General features: G+C 48.1%; 1 protein-coding gene across 4 annotated transcripts in view; it reads left to right on the top strand.

Moving 5' to 3' along the window:
* Nucleotides 1–25,125, top strand: part of agap1 (ArfGAP with GTPase domain, ankyrin repeat and PH domain 1) — a 148,181-nt gene extending 123,056 nt beyond the window's left edge. For all 4 annotated transcript variants that reach the window (XM_064311740.1, XM_064311741.1, XM_064311743.1 and 1 more), the window contains 5 exons: nt 496–650; nt 2,564–2,654; nt 2,862–3,084; nt 22,898–23,153; nt 23,509–25,125. In XM_064311740.1, coding sequence (XP_064167810.1) covers nt 496–650; nt 2,564–2,654; nt 2,862–3,084; nt 22,898–23,153; nt 23,509–23,733 — 950 coding nt within the window. In that variant the 3' untranslated portion in view covers nt 23,734–25,125. The remainder of the gene's footprint in view (nt 1–495; nt 651–2,563; nt 2,655–2,861; nt 3,085–22,897; nt 23,154–23,508) is intronic.
* The last annotated feature ends 2,867 nt before the right edge of the window (nt 25,126–27,992 follow it).

The raw sequence follows: 27,992 nt of genomic DNA, 5'->3' as shown, positions 1-27,992 counted from the left end.
CCCCCAGTGGCCCCTCAGTGTGGGGGGGCCGCAGGGTGATTCGGCCCGTAATTATCGGGACGTCCTGCTTAGGGCCAGCCAGGAGGGGCTCTGCCATGTGTGTCCTGCAGTAGACTGGTCTCTGTGTAGCCTGGGTTTCTACAGGATGTGATGTCACAGGAAGCCAGAGGCTGAGGGACGGATCACTGAATCTGGTGAAGAAGAGAGGCCCTTGACTATGGCAGCACGCACTGTGCATTTAGCTTACTGACCTGGGTTGTCTTTGGCACCATAGCCTGTATGGATTTGATGGCTGACATTTCTCTTATTTTCACTTCATACAGCTAGCAAAGGTCTTTCTGCCGGTATTCAAACCTGAGACCTCCCTCTCGGTGTTGCTTGGTGGTCTCAGGAACTTGCAGTCGCTGTGTGTGTTTGATCGAGTTGTTGGGGGGTTTTTTGGGCTGACCTGGCGGCCCACTGTGAGTCACTCATCCTACGCCCCCTCCCTTCCAGAGCAAGAGGAGAACTTTGAGTTCATCATCGTGTCCCTGACGGGCCAGACGTGGCACTTTGAGGCGACGTCGTATGAAGAGAGGGACGCCTGGGTGCAGGCCATCGAGAGCCAGATCCTGGCCAGCTTACAGTCCTGCGAGAGCAGCAAGAACAAGGTAAGGCCTCGCGGTGTGACTGTGTTAATATAAAAACACTATAGAGCGTACATCTATACTGACAATAGTTTACAACGTATATTTATATATATATTTGTGTGTGAGTGTGTAAACACAAGCACAAACGCATGCAATATAAAACATACCACTGTATGTAAAGCGCTCTCTGCAGTGTACAGTAGGCATTATTCGTGCAAAACGGATCACGATTCACCACATTCAACTACATACAATACGCAGTGAAATACATGGGCTACATCTATCAAATACCACCCACACACTGTAATATATAATTCTTTTATATGTACAATGTGTGTTTTGTATATAAAGACATGTGTTCTGTGTTGATATATATTGCATATTCCAATGCGTGCAATATGCTATACATATCTTTATATGCAAAACATACATCACAATGAAAAGAACTGAAATGAATATGCAGCATAAATTACAATGAAATGTAAAACATTCATTAATATCAGTAATGTACATTGCAGTATGCAACGTTTATGTACTGCTATATGATGCACATACCAGTATATACTGTACTGAGTGTATCCTCGTACGGTGTGTGACATGCAGCACATTGATAGGGTTGATGGTTCTGAATGGGGTATAAGCAGATGGATGAAGGTACAGACCTCTCTGAGCTTTGGGCTTGCATGTGCAGACTGCTCCATCACACTGCTCGCGCTGTACGGCTACCTAGCGTCAGCAGCCTAGCGTCAGCCCTCCGCAGTCTTCTGCCCCAGCGGAGAGGGACTTCTCCTTTCCTCCTGCTCAAATTCTTCAAACCGTACGGGAGTCTGAGGGCACCCCCCTTACTATTCCAACCCTCCATTATAATTACAAATGGCAATTATTGTAACTCAAATATACCCTGAGTGCATCCCCCCCCCCCCCCCCAGACCCCGTCTGTTCCCCAGCCCCAGCCGCGGTTCCCCAGCCCCAGCCGCGGTGCTGGATGTGTGTTTATGCCCCAGGGCTGAAGGCATTGTGCTTTTAAATACCTTTCTGATTTACTGTGGACCTTGTTTTTTGTCGTTTTCCTTCTTTTTTTCGTTTAGTTTTTCTTCTTTTTTTGGGGGTGAGTGGTGGGGGGTTGTTTTGAAGCATATTTTTCTGACGGTACAGCGCTGGCTGGCGTCATCGTGGCCGTCCGGTGGACCCGATGTGCCACGGTATTGGCCGGTCTCTGACGCCTGCTGTGAAAAGAAGCGCAGCTTGAGCCCTTGTGCTGATTATTAACACGGCCCTGGTGCGTGTGCTGCATTCCCATTTAAACCACTGTGGGTTGCATGACACCAGGGACAGGTCTGTGAAAGGATGTTGTATGTGTACTGTCAGAGGAGCAATCTTAGAATTCATAGCATGTTTAACTTTTTGTTGTGACTAGTCGTGCGTTATCTCACCTGGTGACACTGATCTCCGCTTCACTGATCTTTAAGTGATGTGGATTATCTCGTCATCTCCCCTGTTTCAGGCAAGCTAGATGATATAAGGATCAGTGGGTCTGGTTCAATGGAACTGACCTTACAGTGGAAAGTGTATCTTTAGTTTGTTGCTGTTCTTTGTGACTGTAATCTGATCTGTGAAGGTCAAAACCCTTTGTTTTGGTTCTTCTGAGAGTTCCTACCCCATGGTGATGGATGACACATGAATTTTACTTGTGTGTCACCTCATTTTTATACCCCAGTGAAACAGGAAACCAAGGGAGACCTCAATACAGTTCCATAAGATCAAAACCTAGCAGAAGTAGCATTTTAATGCAGTTTATTTATTTATTTATTTGAACTCTGATTTGGGGGGTGTCTCCAGCGCACTGGCTGAGCACTGAGGACTGGGAGATCATTAGAGAGGGGCGGGGTCTAAGACCGGGCGTGACCCGATCTCTGCGTTTATGCCCTTTGCAGTCACGGCTCCCCAGCCAGACGGAGGCCATCGCTCTCCAGTCCATCAGGAACCTGAGAGGGAACTCCCACTGCGTCGACTGCGTGGCCCAGAGTGAGTGCAGCTCAGCAAGCGTCCCTGCCTCTCCCTTTCTCTCTCTCTCTCTCTCTCTCTTTCTTTCACTCTCTCCCTCTTTCTCTCTCTCTCTGTCTTTCTTTCACTCATAAACGACAAGAATAGTTCAAAATTTCCATATAGTCCATTGTAATTCTTTATGTCTTGGATGATGTCGATGTGATTGGCTGGTTCTTTCCTCCTCAGATCCTGATTGGGCCAGCCTGAACCTGGGCGCCCTGATCTGCATCGAGTGCTCGGGGATCCACCGGAACCTGGGGACGCACCTGTCGCGCGTGCGCTCGCTGGACCTGGACGAGTGGCCCCTGGAGCTCATCAAGGTCATGTCCTCCATCGGCAACGAGCTGGCCAACAGCGTGTGGGAGGCCAACGCCCAAGGCCGCATCAAGCCAGCGCCTGACAGCAGCAGGTAGGGGGCGCCAAAGCTGCCGTTCGTGTGTGCCGTGTGCCTCTGGATCTGAGGGGACGGCGGAGGTAGTCGTCAGTATAGCCTGTCAGTGGTAGTCTTTACAAGGGGATGGTCAAACTGGTCATCAGTAGTGACCGCAGATGGTAGTCTTTATCAGGTGGAGGCAGTCGTCAGTAGTGATGGGGGATGGTAGTCTTTATCAGGTGGAGGCAGTCGTCAGTAGTGATGGGGGACGGTAGTCTTTATCAGGTGGAGGCAGTCGTCAGTAGTGATGGGGATGGTAGTCTTTATCAGTGTGGAGGCAGTCGTCAGTAGTGATGGGGGATGGTAGTCTTTATCAGGTGGAGGCAGTCGTCAGTAGTGATGGGGGACGGTAGTCTTTATCAGGTGGAGGCAGTCGTCAGTAGTGATGGGGGATGGTAGTCTTTATCAGGTGGCGGTGGAGGCAGTCGTCAGTAGTGATGGGGGATGGTAGTCTTTATCAGGTGACGTTGGAGGCAGTCGTCAGTAGTGATGGGGGACGGTAGTCTTTATCAGGTGGAGGCAGTTGTCAGTAGTGATGGGGGATGGTGGTCTTTATCAGGTGGCGGTGGAGGCAGACGTCAGTAGTGATGGGGGATGGTTGTCTTTGTGAGTGGTCAGTGGATAACCGGGGGTCAGTAGTCCTCATTGCCGCAGCTTGAGCCCTGATATCTGCCGTCTCCCTACAGTAATTATCGGCCCTTTTTGTCCCAGCCCCACCAGCCATCATAACAAATTAGACCTGACTGGTGCTCACATGAATATCGACTACCCATTTCACACTTGTATCATTAGTCACCGAAAGCACCTTTTAATTACTCCCACCACAACAAAAATCTTTCCGTATAGATCTGCCATTTTTTCCCCCTGAACCCTCTTGTCAATTCACTAATGCATTTATAGTTCCCCGTGTACCTATTAATTTATATATATTTGGAGTCATGTAGCTCCTTTAGCAAGAGAGGAGCGATTAGAGAGGGGTCAATATTATCTCAATTAACCTGAGACTCCTGTCAGTGCTTTTCACTGATTTCACTAATTACTATCAATAGCACTTACACCTCTGTTCATTCAGTTTCCTCACAATCTCCCACCAGCTCCAATCCATGTGTAATTTTTGCTAGCGCTAACTGTACGAGCTTGCTTTAAAACCAGGAGGAAATTCTGCAGATTAAGCTGTAATCGAGGCTGTTTGCTAAGCCATGAGCACTCTTGCGTGCCTCAATGTAAGCAGTTTTAATGTGTCTAATTTGTTATTATTTTTAATTGTATAAAAGGCAGAATGTTAGTTGCGCTTTTTGTGCCTGTGTATGGGGTTCCTGAGTGGCTCGGTGGTTAAATGCGCTCACCGCTAACCGCTAGCGCAGGCTGAGGCCTGTAGTCAAGCTGGGCTTTGTGGCCACAGTGGGCAGACTCAGTTGGCTTAGTCTGCAAGGGGCAGCTTAAGAGTAGGTGTAGGAGTTCCTATGGTTATCACTAATTTAGCTCTTCCCAATGATGCGCCAGTCATCCACAGGCTAAATGTTGGTAATTCAGTTGTAGATTAGCAGTATGCCAAAAAAATTTGTTTATTGTAAATAATAAGTTGATTATGCATCTGCTTTCTTTATATTTAATAAAGGCAAACAGTTAATCGCCAAAAGGATTCTCAATTATCCTTGTCAGGTTGCTAATTATATCCAAGATCAAATCTGGAATGGGCATTAGATTAGCTAGCTAGCTTTCTAGCTAATGATAGTTGGCTTAATTTAGCTAGTTTGGCTGATGTTACTTTGTAGCTAGCTAGCAGTGTATCCAAGATGGGAATTGATTGGTGATAACCCTGATTTAGTATTGGGGACGTTAACCAATGGCTGTATTTAAGTTATTATTGTTTTTCCATAAATTATTAGTGAGGTAAAATATTAATCAAAACTAGAAAATCACTTTCTTTGTGAGTGTACTCCTGCTTACTTCAGAATATTTCACACTATACACGCTATAGTTTTAGACGAGGGCCTTCTGATTTCTGGAGCAACAGGACACCGCAGTTTTTTAATGGTATAGGAAACCCTGAGTTCAATAAAAGGAAGAGGAACCAGAACGTATTTACTGTAGGAGATGCAAATGAGCTCAGGGCACTTCAAGATTAAGTACAAGGCCTGTCGTCAACGACTTCAAAATGGCATCGTAAAACTTCTCAGCATATTAATATCAGCAATTAAGATTTTAAACATTAAAACATTCATCTCCCAAAAAAAACCCAACCAGTTTTGCCAGTTGCAAAGAATAACCCCATCTGCTTGGCAGGCATGGCATAAATGTAAATGATATCTGTTTATGTAATTTAAGACTTTGTACAGAAAGCCAAACCTTATCCTGTCTGTGTTCATTTTACTCAATTAACGATACACAGGGAGAAATACAGTGAGTGGGATATTTTTCTCCAGCCTTGTTTGATTATTTGTGATTTTTTATGGTAGCTGTGAGTTTCACACCCACCGGGGGATATTGGAATATTGGAAATTCTGTAGATGTCACACGTTCGACCGCATTGTTACCGACGCGTGTGTTGCGTACGCGTTCACATACGATTTCTGACCGAAGGTTTTCCGTTTAAGATCTGTTTTGGGCCCGAGTTTAATGTTTCCTTTGCTTTATATCTTATTTTATTTGAGTTTTTGTCGCTATTAGGGTTTTTCTGAAGGGCTGTGTGCTGGCTAAATGCCTGAATGGCGAGAGCCTGAAGAATGTGCCAGGTATTGTGTCCTATACCGGCGGTAGATAAATTAAAAACCCACCCTCGCGGTCTCTCCAGTGAGTAATAGAGGCAGAAATTTCATTTTGCAAGTGGCTGGTTTAATGATCCAAAGGGTAATTAATGGCCTGATTATCTTAATGTTAAATATGGCCAGCAGCAATTATACTGACCTCCCGCCTGTCAAGGTCTGGGCCACTCTCGCCTTTCAATTAAGTCCTGTTTGGGGGGGTGGGTGGTGTTCAGAGGAGGGGGGTGAGGGGGGAGAGGGGGGGTACGGGGACGCTGGAGGAGTGCGGCCGTCAGTGTCGAAATCCCCCAGTTTTTCCCTCCTCTTCCCTGTTTTGGGTTCCCATGGAAGGAAAGGGAGGAATTGACTTTCAGTAAAGTCTGCGATGTGAATCTCCACTCAAGAGGAAAAATACAAGATTCACTTCCTTTTTGTGTGTGTGTGCGCTTGGGTTTGTGTGCGTGTGTTTCTGTACATGTGTGCATATGTGTGTGTGTTTGTATGGGTGCATGTGTGCGTGTGTGTTTTTGGGTGCATGTGTGCATGGATGTGTGTGCATATGTGTGCGTGTGTGCTGTCCTCTTTTGACAGATCTCCTGCTGTGCCTGTTGTTCCACGTGCAGTGTGTTTTCCCAGTACGGCTGTGTCTTTCGCTGAGTCGTTCGCTCCTAGTGTGCTATCACACTGTTGACGGCTAGTGGAGGTGCAACTATGGAGTGAAGTGTTTTGTGTTTGGAGGAGGGATTTTAATATGCATGTAATCCATTCAGCTATCTTTCTGCGTGTGTGTGTGTGTGTGTGTGTTTGGTTGTGTGTGTATATGGCTTTGGAAGTGAGATTCCCCTATTGAGAGATGTGAGATCCTGTGATGAAAAGCACTGTAGAAATTAGAAATACAGCGTGTTGTTCATTACTAATAATTACAAGGCCCTCTTTGCTGCTGTCTATTTTATGCTCAGTGGGCAGTGTCTTACTCAAGGCAGGACTCCGCTTGGGATTGAATCCTATGACCTCCCGACTACAGATACAGTTCTCCCAGTTGGACACATAATGGCGGTTTCAGACATTGGCTTGTTAATGCGCATAGGGGAACGGCCAGGACAATTGCTGAATGTGGCGTAAAATGGCCGCATTAACCTTTTGCGGCCTGTGGTGTGGAAAAGCTCTCTCCTGGAAACCCGGGGGTGAAACACATGAGGACGCAATTAAAAGCCCATCGCCGCGGGCCTGGGGGTGCGGGGGGTGCGGGGGGGTTTGGGGGGGGGGGCGCATCGCGTCTGGGCACGAGCTGCACTGACCTGCTGTCCTGGATGTGCAGTCGAGCCCCACGTGCTCCTGGCGGGCCGTCGCCCCGACGATGCCCCGGCCTTCCCGTGGCAGCGTGTTTGCTTTAATTATGGGATGCGCGGCGGACGCCGGTGTCCGGGAGCCCCGCCTCTTTGACAGCCCAGATTAACAGGCCTGACTGTGCGGGAGTGACACGGCTGCTAATAGAGCCTGCTGGTGAGTTACTGTGGAGCGCGCACACACACACACAACACACACACACACTCTACACACCACTGTGCTTCTCCCCCAGAATCTGCCTTATTTCTCTGTATTTCCCCTATCTTGTGCTCTGGTTTCATAGAGCTTTTTAAGAGTGTCTGGCCTGTTTACCTCCACAGATGAAAGGTGGACCCTCTGCTCTTAATTAGCTGAGCGTCAGAAAGGTGTAGACGGTGCGTCAGAAAGGTGTAGACGCTGGGGTCCGAAACCGTTTCTTCACAGCGCAGTGTCGCTAATTTAGTGCTGTCAGAACGAGGTGCTGAGTCACCGCCTGATGCTCCCTGGTCGTCTGCAGGTCCTTTGAGGGCAGAACTGCTGGCTTTCCTCCAAGGGTTCAGTGCCAAGCCTCTTATGACTACATAACGCTTTAATATGCGTGACATAAGCGTTCATGAGCACTCCTGGCCACCGGTCGCCTCATTTTTCATGTTAATGTCGCCTATGATACACATGCTGAGGGTTCAGTAGGTAGTGACAGGGTTTGTCAGTTGGCACAGCTATTTGTGGCTTGTCCCTTTATGTGTTATACTCATGAGCACATTTGTGTAATTACTTTTAAAGACCTTATTAGTGGAATTCACACTGATTACCGCTACAGGAATTAAAACCTTACTGTACGTGGACTGTTTTTTTTTTTTTTTAAGTCGACATTCTTTCAACATGTCCTATTCTTGCTAATATAGGTTTGAGTTCAAAATGAATTTCCTCTGCACAGTTGAGAATTCTATGCATTTCAATATTCCGTCTCCTATACCACTGTGGGTAAATTGGAATGGCTTCCATTCTGTAGTGATGCCACCAGATCCCTCCCTGAGCTCCATTGGCTGGAGAGAAAAAGGGGGTGGAGCTTAGCTGGGACTCACACGAAGACATAAAGCCCCTCCCGTTCCAAAATTTCTCATAATTTGTCCCCTTTTGGGGTGGGGGTCGGGTGGGCGATGGGGGCCTCTCGTTTCCGGCCCGGGCAAGCCGGGAATCCTGGGAAGGCTGCGGGAGCGGGGGAGAGAGAGGGTGACAGAGACAGGAGAGAGAGAGAGTGCACGTTGGAAGATGGAGGAGCTCACGCTTGCGCGTCTCTGTCGGGGGGGTGGGTACGGCTCTCTGAGGCCTGGCCTGGATGCTGCAAGGCCTCACCTTAATTAGACAGCTGAAATATGAGGCCCCCGCCGCGGCGGTGCGGCCCAGGCCAACGCGCGCGGGCGCGGTGAGCAGGAGGGCTCATGACGGATGCGCGGGCAGCAATAATTCAGGACTGGGGTCTGCGCGCGAGGGGGGGGAGAGAGAGGGGGGGAGAAAAGACCGTCTTCATGGCAAGAGATTAGTCTTTTTTTTTCCTCTTTTTTTTTTAAGGAAAGGGCAGCAGGGACAGATTAGATCTGGCTTTTAATCTGGTGTGGGGTGCAGGTGTTGCTCCCCAAAGCGGCCCCCGGATTGGGCCCCGGGGACCGGTGGGGGTGGCGGGGAGCAGGCCCGGTTTGGCACTGTAATTACACCAGGAGCGCTGGGCCTCCTCTCTGCTCCTGGGCATTGTTCCCATGGTGGCTGTGTGTTTTCCAGGGGTGGGGGGGGGGTGAAGGGGTGAAGGGGTCTCCTCATCACCAACGCCGTCAGCGGGTCACAATGATGTGGTTTCCATGCCGGCAGCCATTTCCTGAAATTCAGTTCTTGTGTTCAGAGATCCTTCAGTAATATAGGATCAGTAGCAGTGGTCCTAGGAGTAGTACTAATAAGAATAGCTATTGTTATTGTTATTTGTATTTATTAACACCACCGCTATGTTGAGCAGAATTTAAGGTTGTAGTTTCTGTTTTATTGATGGTAGTAGTACTGTGTAATTAACTGTGATGGTGGTGGTAGTGGCATTAGTGGCGGCTGTAGCAGTGATAGTGATTGTAGTAGCATTCATAGCAGCGGTACTGTGTTAGCAGCTGTATGTATTACATTGGCTCCCTGGCCCTGTAGCACGTGTTCCGGAGTGTTCCGGAGCTCCGGGCTGGTCTGGCTTCAGCGCGTATGAAGAGCTCGTTCTCACCTGTCCCGTCACCGTGCCGACGTCCAAACCCCAGTTCCACATATCATTTCCATCGCACTTAATTACAGGCCAATCAAACGTGGGCTCTTTCCTGTCCTTGTCCTCCGCTAGCTAATTGAATTAATTAGCACTGGCGTGGCCCGCAGAGCTGCAACCAGAGGGTCATTAATTAGGTACATGTTGCAGTCGTGTCGTGTGTGCGTATCTGTGTGTGTGTGTGTGTGTGTGTGTGTATCTGTGTGTGTGCGTGTGTGTGTGTGTGTGTGTGTGTGTGTATCTGTGTGTGTGTGTGTGTGTGTATCCTGTGTGTATCTGTGTGTGTGTGTGTGTGCTGTCAGTGCACATTTGCTTGTTTTTGCAGCTCTCTCATTCGTTTAGTGTTAGCACATGTTCTCTGTGGGCATTTGCCCCACGGTCTCTGCGGCTGTTTGGATGTTTATCTGCAGTTACCTCGGTGTCAAAGCGGGCATGTGGCTGGTCGATGGCGCGCCCGACTGGCATTAATCTGGGAGGCTGGTCAGGGGGCAGGAAGCGCTGATGGATAGATAAATGGGCCAGGCTTCGTCGGTCAAGCTTGCCCTGGTGCGCTTCGATCGTTGGGTAAGAAAGGACCTCAGTTAGTGGGTCAGTCAGTGCCAGCATCTCTGGAATGGAATCCTGTGTCCATGAGTTTATCAGTGCCCCAGTGGCTCTAAGCCAGCATCTCTGACTTTAACTCTGTGTGTCAGTCAGAGCCTGCAGATCTTTGAGTAAAATGGCGTCTGTCTGCGATGCCCACACGTCTGCGATGTCTGAGAATCAAAGGGTGTCTGCGCAAGTCAGTCAGAATTCATAAGTAAATTGGTTTCTCCAGATCACATGACTGACTGTCAGACCGTCTAACTGACTGGCTTACTGTCTGTCTGACTGACTGTCTGTCTGTCTGTCTGACTGACTGACTGATCGTCTGACTGACTGCCTGACTGCCTGACTGACTGACTGACTGACTGACTGACTGATCGTCAGACTGACTGCCTGACTGACTGATTGTCTAACTGTCTGACTGACTGACTGACTGACTGACTGACTGATCATCTGACTGCCTGACTGGCTGGCTGTCTGACTGACTGACTGAGCGACTGACTGACTGACTGGCTGTCTGACTGACTGACTGACTGACTGACTGACTGGCTGACTGTGTTGGTGCGTCTCTGCTCAGTCAGAAGCCCTCCTCTCTGGGGCGGCGGAGCACAAAGGCGCTAATGAGCGCGCTCCCGCCGGGCTCCCTCCGGGCTCCCGCGGCGACGGCTCGCAGAGAGGAGCGGGGCCGGGCCCAGGCTGGGCTGGGGCCCGTTTGATCAATGCGGCGCGCGCCTGTCGCCCGTCGTCCCCGGCCCCGCTCTCCCTGGGCCAGTGATATGATGGAGCCCGTCCACTGCATTTTAAGCAGCTGAATCAGAGAGTGCTGACAGGCAGGGCAGAGCAAGCGCTCAGAATAATTGGCTCCTACATTCTAATTCATCTGTAAACGGGCCCCTTGATTAAATAAGCCTAATAGATATTATTTTTTACATGACTGCTTACTATTGCCCGTAATCATGTCCCAACTAGGTTAACAAGCCTTCCAATTTACTATTGACATTAAACCGGCTGACAAGGGGCAATCACTGGGCCTTCCTCCCCCTGTCTTGAAGAGTAGCTATGCTAATGTGTGCTAAAAGGAAAAGCAAGAGGGCACGTTCATGTCCGGGACTCATATTATCCAGTCCCCTGCTGGCGCTGCAGCCAATTTAATAACAAAGGAAGACACTGTGTGTGTGTGTATGTTTGAGTTTGTGCGTGTGCATGTGTGTGTCTGTGTGTGAGTGCGTGCGTGTTTGCGCGAATGCATGTGAATGTGTGTGCACAAATGTGTGTGTGCATGTGCATGTGTGTGCGAGTGCATATATGTGGGTGTATGTATATATGTGGGTGTGTTTCTCATGTTTGTAGACACTTCTTAGACCACAAATCAATAGCTCCACGCCTATACATTTGAAATAGTAGGACGGCTATAATTGGCGTAGTCCACAAATCAGTTGTCAGAAAAATTCCTCTCCAGTTTTAATGTGTTCAAACTGAGTTGGTTCAGTGTTACATTTTTAAAGTGGTTTAGCTCACTGCTGAATTTGTTTGGTTTACATTTAATGAGCCATCTGTGCATTCACAGAAACCCTTTAAAAGCTGTTTCTATTGTTTCTATTTTTGTCTGAAAGAACAGGCCAAGTTTCAGTAAATTAAACAAAACAGCAGAGGTCAATGCATTGCAGCCAACTTCCTAGCTTCTATAAGCATAATTTCTAGATGAAACAACCGTATCTGAATAACAAACAGTACTCTTAATACTATTGCTGCTGCCACAGATGATGACAATAATTTTAACACGCTGACACAGATGATGACAATAATTTTAACACGCTGACTTATTTTAAATGAGTCTTTATAGAAGGTGTAGAGCAGAGTCTAAGTCGCCCATATTTTATGTATCATAGTTTAAGTCATCCATAGTCCAAGTCATCCATTTTTTATGTAATTCATAGTTTACGTCGCCCGCAGTTGAAGTCATTTGTATTTTATGTCGTCCATAGTTGTGCTTTGAGTTTCTCTGCCTTTGGGCCTGGTCAGAACGGCTTAGGCCGGGCTCTGATTTTCACACTTACCGTACATACGTCATATATTCCCTCTGAAATTATTGAAAGAGCCCATTTTGGCGCACTTTCTCATCACGTGTAATAGGAACCGAAATGTCAACGATTATGCACAGGGCCATTTTCAGCACGACTGCCGCTGTGACGCATGGCTCTTTCTGTGGAATCCCAAAAGGGCTTCACGTTTCCTGCTACAAATGATCGCTTTTTATACGGAAAACTTCCCGGCTCTCCTTCATCACAGGGAGATTGGGTTTTACAGAAATTAATTTGGCTACGGTGGAGATCGTAGGAGGAGGTGGTGAGACAAGCCGGTTGTCTTTGACCACTTTTGGAGAAAATTCCTGTTTTCCATGGCATATTGTAGGGAGGGGAAAGAATGCAGATGCCCATTGTCCTGCCCCACCGCCCCCCCTCTTGTTGGAATATCATCTGTATGCATAACAAACAGTGATGGCACTTTTGGGGTTTATGCTTCTCAATCTTCTATTCTTGAATGGCAATAAGCCTATTTTCTGAGTTTGTCATTATATAATCAGTTACACATTGTCCAAGTCTGTGTCATGAAGATTGTAATTGACTTGTATTCATGATGGCGGGCTAGCCTGTGTATTTCAAAGGTATAAAAAGCAATTGTTAATACAGGGAGCATGTCTGTCGTGCCAGTACTGCAAATGAGTTGAGACATCATCGGTTGAGAAGACCACGTGTGTATATATAGCAATTTTTAAACCATTGCAAATGGTTATGTTGTGGGCGACACAGTGGTGCAGTGAATAGCACTGTAACCTCACAGCAAGAAGGTACTGAGTTTGAATCCCGACCAAGGACCTTTCTGTGTGGAGTTTGCATGTTCTTCCCATTTTCTGTTTTCTCCCACTGTCCAAAGACATGCACTAGGCTAATTGGAGATGCTAAATTGCCTGCATAGGTATGAGTGTGTGAGTGAACGGTGTGTGCGTCTCGCCCATTGCATGCTAGGATTGTGACTCAGAATGGAAAATGGATAGATAGATGAATGGACTTGGATTGTTCAGACAGAGATGGCTCAGAGGGAAAGGCTCTCATTTCAAGGCAGATATCTAGATATCTACTCTATGGTGATTAGAGACGCTAGATATCTACAGTATTGTGATTAGAGGTGCCAGATATCTACAGTATGGTGATTAGAGGAGGCTGTGCTGCCATCTTGCCACAGGAGGACTGAATTGCAGGCTATAAACACTGGCTTAATATCAAATCGGATATAAAATGGGGCCTCATTACAAGCACAATCATGAGGCGTTATTTGGTGGAAGTTCATTGTTAATGTTACCCAGATTGTTTATGTATTTACCTGTAGTGTCCATTTCTGCGTTTGGAAAGGGATTTTCAGTATTCTTCTTCTTTCTTTCCTCAGCTTCATTTGGGGCATGAAAAGCATATCTAATAGAGTGTCCGTGGCTCAAACAGGACAAATGCGACTTGTTTCGCTCTCTCCTTCCCTTTCTCTCTCTCTCTCTGCCTCCTCTTTGTTTCTTCACCCCACCCCACCCCTCCCCACCCCTCCCGGAGAGGTCGGCCTTTGGCCCTCATTTGCATGGCGTTGCCGGAGCGTTGGCGGAGCGCTGTGATGCGGCTGACGGGGCTGGAGATCAGCGCGGGCCATTTCCTTTCACAGGGGCAATTTGAGCGCGCCTCGGTCCCGGGCCCGAGTGGAAATGGAAAAAACGCTGAGCTTAATTATCTGTGTCCATCCAAGGGCGGCTAACGACTAACTTGGAAAGTGTAATTGATTTCCGACATTTTTTTTCTTTTGTAAAAGGAGGGATGAAATTCAGAATTCTGAGCAGGAGTGGGGAAATGACTCCCTTGGGGGTTTTGGGATGGGTGGAGGGTGGGAGGTGGGGGGGGGGGGATTGTCCTGGACCTAAAAAAAAAACCTAGCAACCTCTGGGACACCCAAACAGTCCCACCCCACCAAAATTATATGTTGTGTTTTGACACTCCTTGTATAATCAGGGCTCAGGGTATTTAAGAGTCAGGGCTATTTTCAGTGCCCTAGCTGTGTATTTTTTTTATATCAGTGCCTATTTTATAGCAGTTAACACATAACATAGCTTTATAATGCCTCCTAAATCTTATGCTTATGTATCTGTCATAACCATTGACTTCTACATATTATGCATATTACATATATATATATTTTTGCCTTTGTGTATAAATGTTTGCGTATGTGTGTATGCACAGTTGCTGGTTTGTTGTGTGTGCATGGTTGTGCGTGTGTTTGTGGGTAGTGGGTGGGTGCCTGAATCGGTGTGTAAATACACATATACACACATGCATGTTTAAATCTAGTTGGCTGACCCACACTGCAGGGTAAATGACTGTGGAACACTGCAGGTAAGAGGCCAGAATACCCAGGGTGCCATGCATGTTTGAGGAGCTTCTGTAAAATAAAGTTATAATAATAATAATAGTAATCTTTTAAACAAAAGAGATCCCACGCACAGAGCGCGTTCCGTCTCGTTTTGTCTCGCCGTCGACGGCCACCAGCCTGTTCTCGTGCCCGCAGCGCGTGAATGTTGGGCGAGCGCGTCGGGTTTCTGCGTCCGGCCGGGGGAGGCTGTGGCCCGCCGATGCTGAGCTATCTGCTTGACAGATTTAGCCTGTCAGACCCCATTACCTGCGAGTCAGGAAAGTGTCTAACGAGCTAAATTAGTGGTATAATTAGCCGAAAAGAAAGGATGGGATGAAAGGTGGAACAGAAGTGGCGCGGAGAGCGGCTCCATTTCTCTTTGAACCCGGCTGAGTAATTATGGTTGCCCGGGAACCAGCGCGGTTGAACAGTACCGCGTAGTGCAGAATGAGGTGCTATTGTTATGATTATTACAGTCATAAAAAAGGAAGAGAATGGTAAATGCATAACTGTATAATAATCAGAACAATAATGCTAATGAAAGTAATGTTAAAAATTCTTGCTGGAAATGTTTAGGTCAAAAATTTGTAAGAGTGGCAGATATTAATTTGTGTGTGTGAGTGTGCCTGTGTGTGTGAGTGTGTGTGTATGAGTGTGGCTGTGTGTGAGTGTGCCTGTGTGTGTGTGTGTATGAGTGTGGCTGTGTGTGAGGGTGCTTGTGCTCAAGGGTACGAAAATTGAACCAGCATTTTTCTCAGTTGAAACCCAGTTCCCTAACCTCTGCACTATCATTTTGCCCTTTATTAATCAAATCCATCTGAGGATGAGAATCAAAATGATTTTATTTTTTTATTGTGTGTTCAGTTGGTCTTGTAAAGAGGACAGTCCTGGGTGGGCTTGGTCAGGTTTGTGGAGCGCACACAATTAGGAGGCTTAATGGCCAATTATTTTTTTGTATGTGCTTACATCAAATCACATTTACTCAGTGTTGCTCCATTTTAAAGTGAAATTGCCTCAGAGTGCTTCGCATAAAAATAATGCGTTGTGTAATTATAACGAGGACATTTTTAAAAGCATCGAATGAGTCCCAAAATAGAAAAACAAGTCCTGTAATTGAAAGTGGTACAGGAACACTAGTAACAGCATCATAGTAAGCAGTAACACGGACACTGTTATTATACACTTACAGAACAGCAGCATTTAATGAACAGATACATTCCACTATGCATTTAGAGGATATTACTGATGCTACCCTAAATCAGAGATTTAAGTGCTGTGTCTGGTGCTGTTTTGGGCTGGAGGTTTTTTCTTTTCTCTTTATTTGTACTGGCATCTAGACAGTACCTATTTTAAACTCCACTTAAAGTACTTACTAGAGCGATAATATCATTTCATCATGTCGTGCTTGAGTACTGCCCAGCCCTGTTTGGTTTTCTCTGGAGGGTTACTTAGAGAAGAAGCCCAATATTTATAATGTAGGAACCTTCATGATTTTTTAAGGTTCAAGATGGTGGATCAGTGGTTCCATATAGCGCATGTTTTGGTGCTTGTGAAGGTAGGAACCTTACTTATAGTGACCTTAACATGTTTCTGCCGCACACTGTTGGGGTTGGGAAGTCATTTTGTTTCAGGAGCAGATCCTGTCTCCTGGTGCTTACAGGTTCAGTTCTCATGTTGCAAACTGCGACTGTCCACCTGAGCAAGTTACCCAACCAAAGTTATTTCATTTATAGTTTTTCTTGTATCCATAGTGATGAGGGGAGATGGATTCATCTCCTGCTATGGGTGGAGCCCATTTTCTAACCAATCCTGAGACTTTACACTCAATACAACAAGTCTCTGAGAGCCATGTGCTGACTTTTCATGGGGTTTTTACATAAACCCCATGATTTTGGGATTTGCAATGCCTCATTCTCCCAGCCTAGTTGTTACGGGTTCAATTCCCAGATGTGGCACGGTTATATCCTCTGGTAAGGTGCTAAATAAAAATAAAGAACTAAAGTAGAAAGAGTGTTCTGTCTAAGTTACCTTGGGTAATGGCTAATTGCTAGGCAATTAGTTTATTGAGGCTGTTGGAGCAGTTTAGATTTAAGTGCTGGCCCCAGGGTGTCCCACTTGGGAACTGAACTTGCAAGACATCTGCCCACCACCCCCACCCCCCGTCTATCCCCTCCAACCCCAGAAGTACGGAGGGAAAGGAGAAAGTTTCTTTAGGGAAAAGATTCCAGTACCCCATTGTAATTTTTTTGGTGTCCTGAAGCGTGGTATCCTCTACCCCCCCCCACGGAGAGAGAAAAGCAGCTGGCAGTGTGCTGGGTCACAACCGAAGGGAAAAAAACACAGCCAGCAGGGTGTTTCTGGCAGGAGGAGGAGAGGGGGAAGAGAGAGAGAAAGGAGAGAAGGGGCAGGAAGTGGGTCCTGTGTGCAAACACGCTCACAATGCGGCCGTCCAGGGAGAACGCCCGTGCACACAGAGGACCCGGCCCTGCACAGCCACACAGGAAATCACAGCTCTGCTCTTTTCAGGGGGGCGGGAGCAGGGGGGGGGGGACTCCTCATTGTCCCCAGGGAACCCAAACAAGTGCATTCCACCCAGCCGTTTCCAACGGCGATAAAGCTCACTGATGCCCCCCCCCCCCCCACCGTGAAGCTAAGTTCCTCCTGCAGGTCCCGGCAGTGCCTCTAATGAAGCCGTCACTCCGCACGCCATCGTTTGGGTTCCTAAACTATTCTTATTTACAAGGAACAGTTTTTTTTTTTCTTGAATCGCGGTTGATGTTCATCCCCCTGATGGTGCGGGGTGCAGCCACGGGGACCCCAGGGGGGTACGGGGGCGGCGAGCTTCCCCTCCGCGCCCGCCAGCCACCTTTATATTTAACCGAGCGGTTAGCATAGCCGCGGTCCCAGTGACAGCGCTCCAGATGAAAGGCGCGGTCGCGGTCAGGGCATTACACAAGCAGGGCTCGTTAGTCCTGATTCTGCCGGAGACGATCTGTAATGTTTAATTACCGGCTTGCTGGGAAACCTGCCTCTTGTTGTTATAATTTGCCCCCCCGCCCCCGCCCCCTGTGTCAGATTTTAAGCGCTTGCTGTAGGTGGTGCGCTCCTCAGACCTGTCAGTGTGCATCTCTGATGGTCCTGTGGCTTTAATTATCTGTGTGACGCGGTACACAGCCACAACAGGCCCACACACTGCGTGATAGGAAGTGAGAGAGTGAGAGAGTGGAGGGGCTGGGTGTGGGTGTGGGTGAGTGAGAGAGTGGAGTAGCAAGGTGTGTGTGGGTGAGTGAGAGCATGGAGGGGCTGGGTGTGGGTGTGGGGGAGTGAGAGCATGGAGGGGCTGGGTGTGGGTGTGGGGGAGTGAGAGAGTGGAGGCCTTTGGTGTGTGTGTGGGTGAGTGAGAGCATGGAGGGGCTGGGTGTGGGGGAATGAGAGAGTGGGTGTGGGGGAGTGAGAGAGTGACACCCACGGAAAGCAACGATGACTGCATGTTACTGCCTGTGACTAACAGAATACAGGCTTTAGGTGAACTCCAATCCAGAAATATATTGCTTCAAAAGCCAAGCCCATTGCTCTCGGAATATGTAACTCATCCATGCCAGCATGATTCTGCAGTCCTGCTGGTCGCATTACACTCATAACAGTTAGTCTCACAGTGATGATAGATATGGATTTGAAAATGTGTCCTTATTTACTGTGGCCGTCGTGAGATTTAATCTCTCATATGGGTATAACTGGCCCGTCGCCCGGGGGACCTGGACACAATGAGCACTCCTTCATTTGAGGGGCGTGGCTAAAGTGGGAGTGGCCCAGTGAAATTGTAAAGGGGGCGGACCTGCTCCAGCGGGTCTGGACCCGGATCAGAACCAGGTCTGGGTAACCCTGGAGGCCCAGGTTCAGTGGCGCAGGTACAAGAACCTCGCAGATCATTTCCTCCTTTGCACAGCTTGCTGCCGTCGCCATGGTGCCCCGTCGCCACGCCGACTCCCATTGTGCTGGCAGAGCCGCCCGCTGCTTGCTTTGTCCCGCAGGAAGTAGTCTGCATTCGGGGGGGGGCTGCAGCGCTGGGTCTGCTCTCTCACGGGCCAGGGGCACGCAGGAAGACAGAGTTATTTCCCCTCTCTCTCTTCTGTAGAAAAAAAAAAAAAAAAGAAATTAATAATTTCCACAATTTCATGCCTCTGGATTTTTAGAATTACGATTACTCCAGTCTTATTACGCTCGTAATTAGGTCTGCGCCTCAAAATCTTTAAAGTAACTGAAGTGTGCATTTTCTCACCACATCCTCTCTCACCACACTTGGACACGGTGGCAGGAGGTCTTTGTCCAGGCCTGTTAATCCGTGCAGCTCTGCAGACCCGTGTCTATGCGAAGCTCCTCTCATATCAGCTCACCTGGATCTGAGGGTCATCTGTACACTCTCGTGTTGTCGTAGCTTACTTATTGCACTGGCTATTTTACTCTTCAACAATAAGCACCAGGTAGAAAAGATAAGCAAACCAGATAATATGCTACAGCATAGACACTGTAGCATAGCTCTGCCACCTGTCTAGTGCACGGTGATTTCTGGAATACTCATTCAGCATTGTGGTGTTATTGATCGCTTGTGTTCACAATCATATTATATTTATGATCCTATTTCCTATTGCAGAATTCTCTGCCTCTCTCTTTCTCATCTTAGCGTATCACTGTGTCTGTACGCGTCTCTCTTTGTCCATCTCCCTTCTTCCTCACTCGCTGTCAAAGCCAGCTAATTGATCTTGCTGTGGAGACTGCAGATTTACAGCATGCAGTAATAATTGGCCTTGCCGATATCTGTGGTTTGGTTTGTCCCCATAGCCTGTGTCTGTGTGCAGGAGAGTGTATCTGTGTCAGTGTACGTGTACGTGTGCGTGTGTGTGTGTGTGTGAGAGAGAGTGTGTGTGTGCGTATCTATCAGTGTGCGTGTGTGTGTTTGTGTGTGTGAGAGAGAGTGTGTGTGTGCGTGTTTGTGTGTATCTATCAGTGTGCGTGTGTGTGTTTGTGTGTGACTGCGTTTGTGTGTGTATCTGTCAGTGTGCGTGTGTGTTTGTGTGTGTATGTGTGTGTGTGTGTGTGTGTGTGTGTGTGTCTCTGGCCCAGCGCAGTCCGTGTCCTTGCCTGCAGGACCTGGTCCTAGCAACGGGGCCTGATGGGAAGGCATGCGTGGCAGAGGGCAGTGAAGTGCTGAGTGTTTCCTCCAGAACAGAAAGAGATGCACCCCCTGCTTTGCAGTGCCACAGCAGCCGCCCCCCTCCTCCTTGCCCTATTCACACATGCCCCCCCCGACCCCCCCCTCAACAACAGCACATTGTCCCCGAGCCCTGGCCCGTGCCCCTCCGCCCTCACCGGGACAGGCAGGAAGACCCCGGAACATTCCGCGCTGCTAGCCTAGTAATATGCCTGCCCCCCCCCCCCCCCCCCCCCAGTCACACAGAACAGCACGCGTACACGCACACTCATGAATACACTCACAAATGTACAGTCGGCTACTGAATTATTAGCTCCCTTGTTTACATATATTTTCACTTTTTCCGTGTGTGGTAAATATTGTACTTCATTAATTACTGATTATTGGAATCAACCAAAACAACACATTTTTCTAATTATAAATGTACTTCCAAGAAAATATGTTTCACAGTTATTGGCACCCCTGTGATTGATACTTGGTAAACCCTCCTCTGGCAAGGATAATTGCGCTGAGCCTTTTACTATGTTTGATAAGGCTGGGAACACATTTGGTGGATCTTGATGGATTCCTCCATGCAGAAGCTGTCAAGATCCTTGATATCCGTAGGTCTGTATGTATGGACTGCCCTCCTTAGTGCCAGCCATAGCAAAACATTGATTTTGTTTCGGTCCACCTATAGCCTACTCTCAGCCTCATGGCAGAGGCAACCAGGTTTTTGGCTAAAATGTCCTGGTATTTGGTGGGCTGTATTATGTCATCGATCTTAACAAGAGCCCCTGGACCACTAGCGGCTAAACGGCTGCAAAGCATGGATGATCCGTTATGATGTGTGAGGGTTGTGTTCTTAAGGATGCCCTTCCAGAGCCTGTTGGCATGGAGATGGTGTTTTATGGGTGATTTTGAGACTTGGTGACCTGAACTGTGTGTGTGTGAGTGCGTCTGTGCAAGTGTGTGCCTGTGTGTGCGTGCACGCGTGCCTGTGTGTGTGTGTGTGTGTGTGTGTGTGTGTATTCGAGTGTGTGTGTGTGTGTGAGAATGTGTGTGTGTATGTGCGTGTGTGTCTGTGAATGTGTGTGTGTGTGTTTGTGTGTGTGTATTTATGTGTTTGTGTGCGTGTGCGTGTGTGTGTGTGTGTGTGAATGCGTGTGTGTCTGTGAATGTGTGTGTGTGTGTGAATGTGTGTGTGTGTGTGTGTGTGTGTGTGTGTGTGTGTGTGTGTGGCGTGTGTGTGTGGTATGTGTATGTGTGTGTGTGTGTGTGAATGTGTGTGTGTCTGTGAATGTGTGTGTGTGTGTGTGTGTGTGTGTATATGTGTGTGTGTGTGTGTGTGTATTCGTGTGTTTGTGTGTGTGTATTTGTGTGTGTGTGTGTGTGTGTATTCGTGTGTTTGTGTGCGTGTCTGTGTGCAGGAGGTGTGTGAAGCCCAGCGGTGTGCAGGGACAGGAAATCTTTGTGCTGTGAGGGCCTCAGACGGCCGGCCCGGGCTGCTGCTTTGATTAAGAAGAATGTCACCCCCCCCCCCCATCGACCCCCCCGGGCCATCGATCGCCTGTTTTTATGTGTCGGCCGCTCTGATAAACGCTATCTCCTCCCCAAAGCCGGCTTTGAAGACCACATACAGCCAATTTGTAATGGCCCCCGCCAGCGGCCCGGGTCGGGGGTGAACCGCCAATGATACCGCCAACAGCCAACCCCCTTCGGCCTGAGCGGGCCTGTCGCCTCGCGGACGGGGGTTGGCGGACGGGGGTTGGCTGTTGGCGGTATCATCCCACGCTCGCTGCTTTGGGAACTTCAGGGAAACCTCAGGGGCTTCTCATTCAGGACTAGACAGCAGTTTATTCGTTTATTTTTTTAATTCATCACAACATCACACCCATAAATACACAAAAGTCTAAAGGATGTGATTCTGATTAATTGCGAAAAAGAGAAACATTGTTTATCACCCGATCTGCAGTAAGAGATGATGGTCCTGATAGCCTGAGAAGAGCGATATTTGGATGTTTTGAAACAGACGTACAGTTGGACATTTGTGTGTGGGGTGCGCTTTGGACCCGGGGGAGAACAAAGATGGCTGATTGTTTTTATTTATTTATTTATTTATTTTTTCTTTTGTTGTTTGTTCTGTTTGATGCAGTTGTTGAGACAGCTCAATACGTCCTTCCCCTCCCAGTTGAGGCTCATTCCACTTGTAACAGGAAGTGAGGCAGATCTAATCCTGCCGGGAGTGAAAGGGTCTGTTGACATTGTGGGGATTAGGGGGAGATTAGCGCTATCACATTGCTAAGTGGAAATGAGCTCCACTGACACCTGCTTAGCACGTGCTCTGTGAAAACACCGGCTCTGTGAAACTCAGGCTCTGTGAAACTCAGGCTCTGTGAAAACGCAGGCTCTGTGAAAATGCAGGGTCTGTGAAACACAGGCTCTGTGAAAACAGGGGCTCTGTGAAACACAGGCTCTGTGAAACTCAGGCTCTGTGAAACTCAGGCTCTGTGAAAACGCAGGCTCTGTGAAAATGCAGGGTCTGTGAAACACAGGCTCTGTGAAAACAGGGGCTCTGTGAAACACAGGCTCTGTGAAACTCAGGCTCTGTGAAACTCAGGCTCTGTGAAAACAGGGGCTCTGTGAAACACAGGCTCTGTGAAACTCAGGCTCTGTGAAACTCAGGCTCTGTGAAAACACAGGCTCTGTGAAAACACAGGCTCTGTGAAACTCAGGCTCTGTGAAAACACAGGCTCTGTGAAAATGCAGGCTCTGTGAAAACACAGGCTCTGTGAAAATGCAGGGTCTGTGAAACACAGGCACTGTGAAAACACAGGCTCTGTGAAAATGCAGGGTCTGTGAAACACAGGCACTGTGAAAACACGGACCCTTAAAGCTGTAGTTCCCAGACTTTTTTCTGTCGGGCACCCCTTTGCTAATAGCACATTTTTAAGTGTTCCCTCACCACACCCCCCTCCTGTCTCTGGGCCCCCCTTTTTGGGAACCACTACCATTAGGAATAATAGGCCTCAAATATGGGGTGTCATTTATTTATTGACCATGCCGTGTCCCCTCTTTTTAAATAACGCTGGGAATAATCAACAGAGCCGATTTAGCCCTTTTCATAGGCGATTTATGTATCTGCATTCTATACCTGACCTGTCTGTGGCTCTCTCTCTCTCCCCTCCCCCTCCCCCCCTTCCCCGTGTGCAGGGAGGAGCGGGAGCGCTGGATCCGGGCGAAGTACGAGCAGAAGCTCTTCTTGCCGGGGCTGTCCTGCTCGGAGATGGCGCTGGGGCAGCAGTTGCTCCGGGCGACGGCGGAAGAGGACCTGCGCGCCGTGGTCCTGCTGCTCGCCCACGGCTCCCGCGACCAGGTCAACGAGACGTGCGGCGAGGGCGACGGCAGAACCGCGCTCCACCTGGCCTGCCGCAAGGGCAACGTGGTCCTCACGCAGCTCCTCATCTGGGTGAGGCGTGCCGTACAGGCTGCTGGCTTTTTATACGGCTTCCATTCATACATGCAGCTGGATATTACTGGAGCCATTCAGGCTAGGCACCTTGCTCCAGGGTACAACAGCAGTGGTCCTACCTCAGAATCTAACCTTTAGGGTAGAAGGCAAGTCCCTTAACCATTATAGTACACTGCCACCAACTAACCACCCTGACTTAACCACATAGATAATAATATAGTGTCTGTGTTTTCTGTAGCTGTCCTGCTGGACTCAGAATTATGATAATGTGTATGAACGTAAATATGGCTGAATGTATGTCTGTTATATGTAATGGTAATGTAGAAGTGCCTGTCTGTGTGTCTGTCCACAGTACGGTGTGGACCTGATGGCCCGGGACGCCCACGGCAACACGGCGCTGGCGTACGCGCGGCAGGCCAGCAGCCAGGACTGCGTGGACGTGCTGCTGCAGTACGGCTGCCCGGACGAGCGCTTCGCGCTCATGGCCACGCCCAACCTGGCCCGCAAGAACAACAACCGCAACAACAGCTGCAGCAGCACGGGCAGCAGCGTGGGCAGGATGCCCACCATCATCTGACACGCCTCCCCCCCGCCGCACGCCCCTTCCCTGTCCCCTCTGTCAGGCGGTGCTGCCCCCTGGCGGCGGCCTCCGGCGCTGCAGCACCCAGACTCCTCGCTCTTCCTCCACTAGTCAGTCACCCCGGAGAGGTTCTGGAAACTTCTGAATATTTATCACAGAACGAACACAAGTAAGCAACACTATTTTAGAGGGGCAATAAAAAAAGAAGAGCGTTACATGGAGATTTTGGAACCACTACATAAGTGGTCCCTTTGAGGACCCCCCCCCACCTCTCGAAAAGCCACTTTGACTTCTCCTACCCTCGCCACCCCCCCTTATAAAATGACTGGCATTCTTGTTTAGGTCGTAGCTTTGTTCTTCATTCCGTCTTGGTCCTGGCGGGGCGGGGCGGGGTGTGGCCGGGCGGGGTGTGGCCGGAAGAATCCGGAATCTTACCCGCAGGGTCTCAGGGTCGCGATCGCGGGACGTCGAAGGGGGATCGGCCCCGCCCTCGCGAAACGCCCGGCGCTGGGTCCAGCGTGATCGCGGGAGGAGAGGACCGCCCTGGGGGGGCGTGGCCGGTTCGGCTGGGGGCGGGGTCGCTGGGGGCGGAGTCGCCGGGGCGGGGAGGTCGGGCGTCCGTCTGCAGGAATGTCTGCGACGGACGGCGTGCCATCGAATCGGGGGCCCCGATTCAAACTGCGAGTTGCCCCGCCCTCCCCCCCCCCCCTCTTACTTTCACAGTGCACCCACCTGTGTTTACGCCTGAATCAGCACCGCACCCGCAGGAGCACGGGGCGGGGCTCGGGGGGGTCAGTAGGGGGTCAGTAGGGGGTTGGGGGGTATTTTTGGTCGTGTGAATAGTGTCACAAGTAGCAAGTAGAGCTGAGGTGCTGTTTTAAGAGAGGCGTCCTGGGAAGACCCGCACCGGACCATTCCCGGACCGAGTTCTGTGTCCACACGTCTTCTCCCTCGTTCTCTCCCTCGTTTACTCACCGTCTCCCTCTGGCTCCTGTTTCCTTCCTTTCCTCCCCCCCCCCCCCCGTGCATTCTGTTTATCATCAGTTATCAGTCCGTTTTCTCCACTCAGTCCCTGTATTTGCATCCATTAACTTATCATGTTTTTTTTTTCTCCTTTGTGCTGTTTGAAGCTCTTTTTTAAAGGCATGTAAAAAGTATCTTGATGTAAAACCCTTTAGGGAAAAAAAGAGAAATATTAGGCATTTCTTTGTTAAAAAAAAAAAAAAAAGAAAGAAAAAAAGTGTGAATGCATGACAGACACTTTCTTTTGTGATGAAAACAAGATTGTTCATTGTGTTGGGAATTCAATCTTTCACCCTTTACTGGACCAATGGATGAAGTTCAGGTTCCATACCGTGCCATGTAAAAAAAAAAAAAAAAAGAAAATAACGCAACTCTTAAAATTTTAAATTATTTATGGGTTCAGGGACCGGAATCTGTCAAATTCAGTTCATCACTAGCGTTGTGTTCCACCTGACCACAGACCCACGGAGTTCTCCCCTTGCACAGTCATGCACAAATGCTGAAAGAGCATGTTCAGAATATTATAATGTGGTGGTGATGGTGGTAATAGTAGTGAGTATAATATATAAACTATTACAGCTGTGCTTTTTGAGTTTTTGTTTTTTTAAAAACCCCTTTAAAGTGTATATTCTACTATTTATGTGTCAGCCACTGCTCCAGAAAGACACTGTTCCTTCACTGATCATATCGTTTCTATGATGAAGAGTAGAGGAAGACTTCAGCGAGAGACAGTGAAAAATTTCTCTCTTAACATGGCTTAATTTTGTCATAGATGCTGATTTATTTCTTTCATTTGGAGTGCTATCATATCCAAAACTGATGAAGTGTTGTTTTCACAGAGAAGATAAATTTATACACAAATGCAGTCCCAAAGCCTTAAACTCTTCTTACTGACTGAAATACCTTTAGAGGGTTTCGGGACTGTAGACACTTGTGCTTGGAAGTAGTTTTTTTTAAATCCTTTAAAATGGACGAACCAAAACTCAGGCTCAGAGAATTTGATATAATTGCTTATTGGCAAAGCTCTGCAAACATATGCACGAATGTCCTGTTCGGTCAGGCTTGTTTTAATTAAAGGGAAACTGGTTGTGTCCAGAGATTTACAGTAGCAATAGTTTCGCCGTCCTGTTCTCCGACAGAATGCATTTCAGAAGCACCTCTTGTGATCTTTGTGGGGATATCTTGACTCCTAAAATACTTTGCCCAGTCTTAGTTTCTGACTCCTGAATCTGTCACGTTCACCTATTGAAAAGAAGGGCTTCTCTGGTTCTGGAATCCCAGTCTGTAAATATGTCTGTTGGGAGGTTTTTGTTTGTTTTTTCTTCCTTTTGTAAAAATTTGATAGTGGTGTAATTTATATAAAAAACAAACACACACCCTGAAACGAAACACAGAAAAATGTGCTAAATCTTCAACTTTATTTTGTGTGGAGACTTTAAAAAGATTGTAATTCTTTTTTGGGAGAGTAAAAATGATGAATAATGATGAAAAAAAAACTGTTTGGAAATTGCAGGTCGGAGTTTGTCACAATTACGGGTTTGTGGCCCAGCCCTCAGCCCCTCCCCCATCCGTTCCCCAGCCCTCAGCCCCTCCCCCATCCGTTCCCCAGCCCTCAGCCCCTCCCCCTGCCAGTTTCACTCCCTCCACATCCTGTTCTTTCTGCACATCCTCCTCAGAGGGGGGTGGTGGGGGGGCGTGACGGGCGCTGGCCGTGTTGCCCTCTGCTCGCCCTGGTGCATGGCCTTGCCTGCTTCTGTGCGCTGCGCACTGTGTGATGCGCTCGGGAGCGTAGCGTCTGACTCTGGCCCCCTGCTCACACCAGCGTTCCCTCTCAGGATAACAGCCCCTCTCTTTCGCATCAGACCTTGGGCTCGGAATGGGGGGGTGAAATGATACCCTGCATTGTAAAAAAAAAAAAAAAAAAAAAACGCTGGTACCACAGCTGATTCTGTGCTCAGTGACATTAAAGGCCATTGGAGTTTGTAATAACGTCAAAGCATTACTGCAGCACTTGATAGCCCGATCAGTGCATCATACTGTCATACTAGAGTTTTTCAACATTAATTATTTTTGGGGGGCTGGCTCACTTTGAAAACCGGCAATGATGTCCATTTATGTTTCTATGTGAAGTCATGATTGTTGCCATGGTTTCTATGTTTATTCGTATATCTGTGTGTGTGAGACACACGCAAGTGTGACACACAGACACACAATTGTGAATGTGTGTATTCATGCTCATTTTTTCCAGTTACTGTGAGGTAAAGAAATGTGAACTTGTTGGAAGAAAATCAATGAAGACATTTAGGCATTTGGGAGAACTCCGGCTGCTGCCTGAGTTGGGAATTTCTGTCTGTTTGCCGGAAGATGTAGTTTATTGTCCTTTTTGGTTAATTTTTCAGATAACTATATTCCGTCTCTCTTTGGACACCATGAGAAATTTATTAATATGAAATAAACAAAAATGTAAAATTATTGCTTGAAACCTGCTGGTTTTACAGGTTGTCGTAGCGACAGTTGGTTCCCCAGGACTTTCTGTCCTAGCAGGTAACCTCAATGCTAACGACATACTGGGTTTCATGTTGTGCAGATATATCACACATCCAATTGGAAAATACCTTTTCCACTGAGGTAATGTTGAAGCAGCCTCCCAGAATTCACTGCATGTTGGGGATCCTGTACTGATTTCACGCAGGCTTTTGTGGCATCTATGTCTGATAGTTTCCCTTTGTGGCCATTGACTATAACATAGATTATACAGAAACAATGTTTTATGGGACTTAAAGGATGTGGTCCACGATGTGCCTAGCTTTGTGTTATGCAGCATTTCTGAAGTATTTTTCACAATGATAATATTGTGTTGAAGAGACGCTCAGGAATTGCATTGTAACTGTCATGTAAAAAATGCCATGCAGACAAAATGGCAAGCAAATGTTACGTAGCTAGCAATTCACTTTCGCATGCTAGCTAGTAAACAAGCTTGTTACCTTTCACTAGTTAGCGGGCTACCACATCATGCTCTTTCGAAGACAGCGGCTGTTGTGGTGGCAGGTTTGCTAAGTTAAGCTGTGCAATGGCTGCTGTCATAATGCCGTACATGAGCAAGCTACTACTATCCCAGCCTCGCTACCATTTTCGAGACTGGAGTCTGACGTCCATGTCAGAGACTGACTGATCTCTGCTTCATTTCTCTTCTCGCCGTTTGCTTACCCCTGTTTCAGTTGTGTGCTCAGAAG

Source organism: Anguilla rostrata, chromosome 15 (assembly GCF_018555375.3).
Source record: "Anguilla rostrata isolate EN2019 chromosome 15, ASM1855537v3, whole genome shotgun sequence".
NCBI lineage: Eukaryota > Metazoa > Chordata > Actinopteri > Anguilliformes > Anguillidae > Anguilla > Anguilla rostrata.
This window is presented reverse-complemented; position numbering and strand designations above follow the sequence as displayed.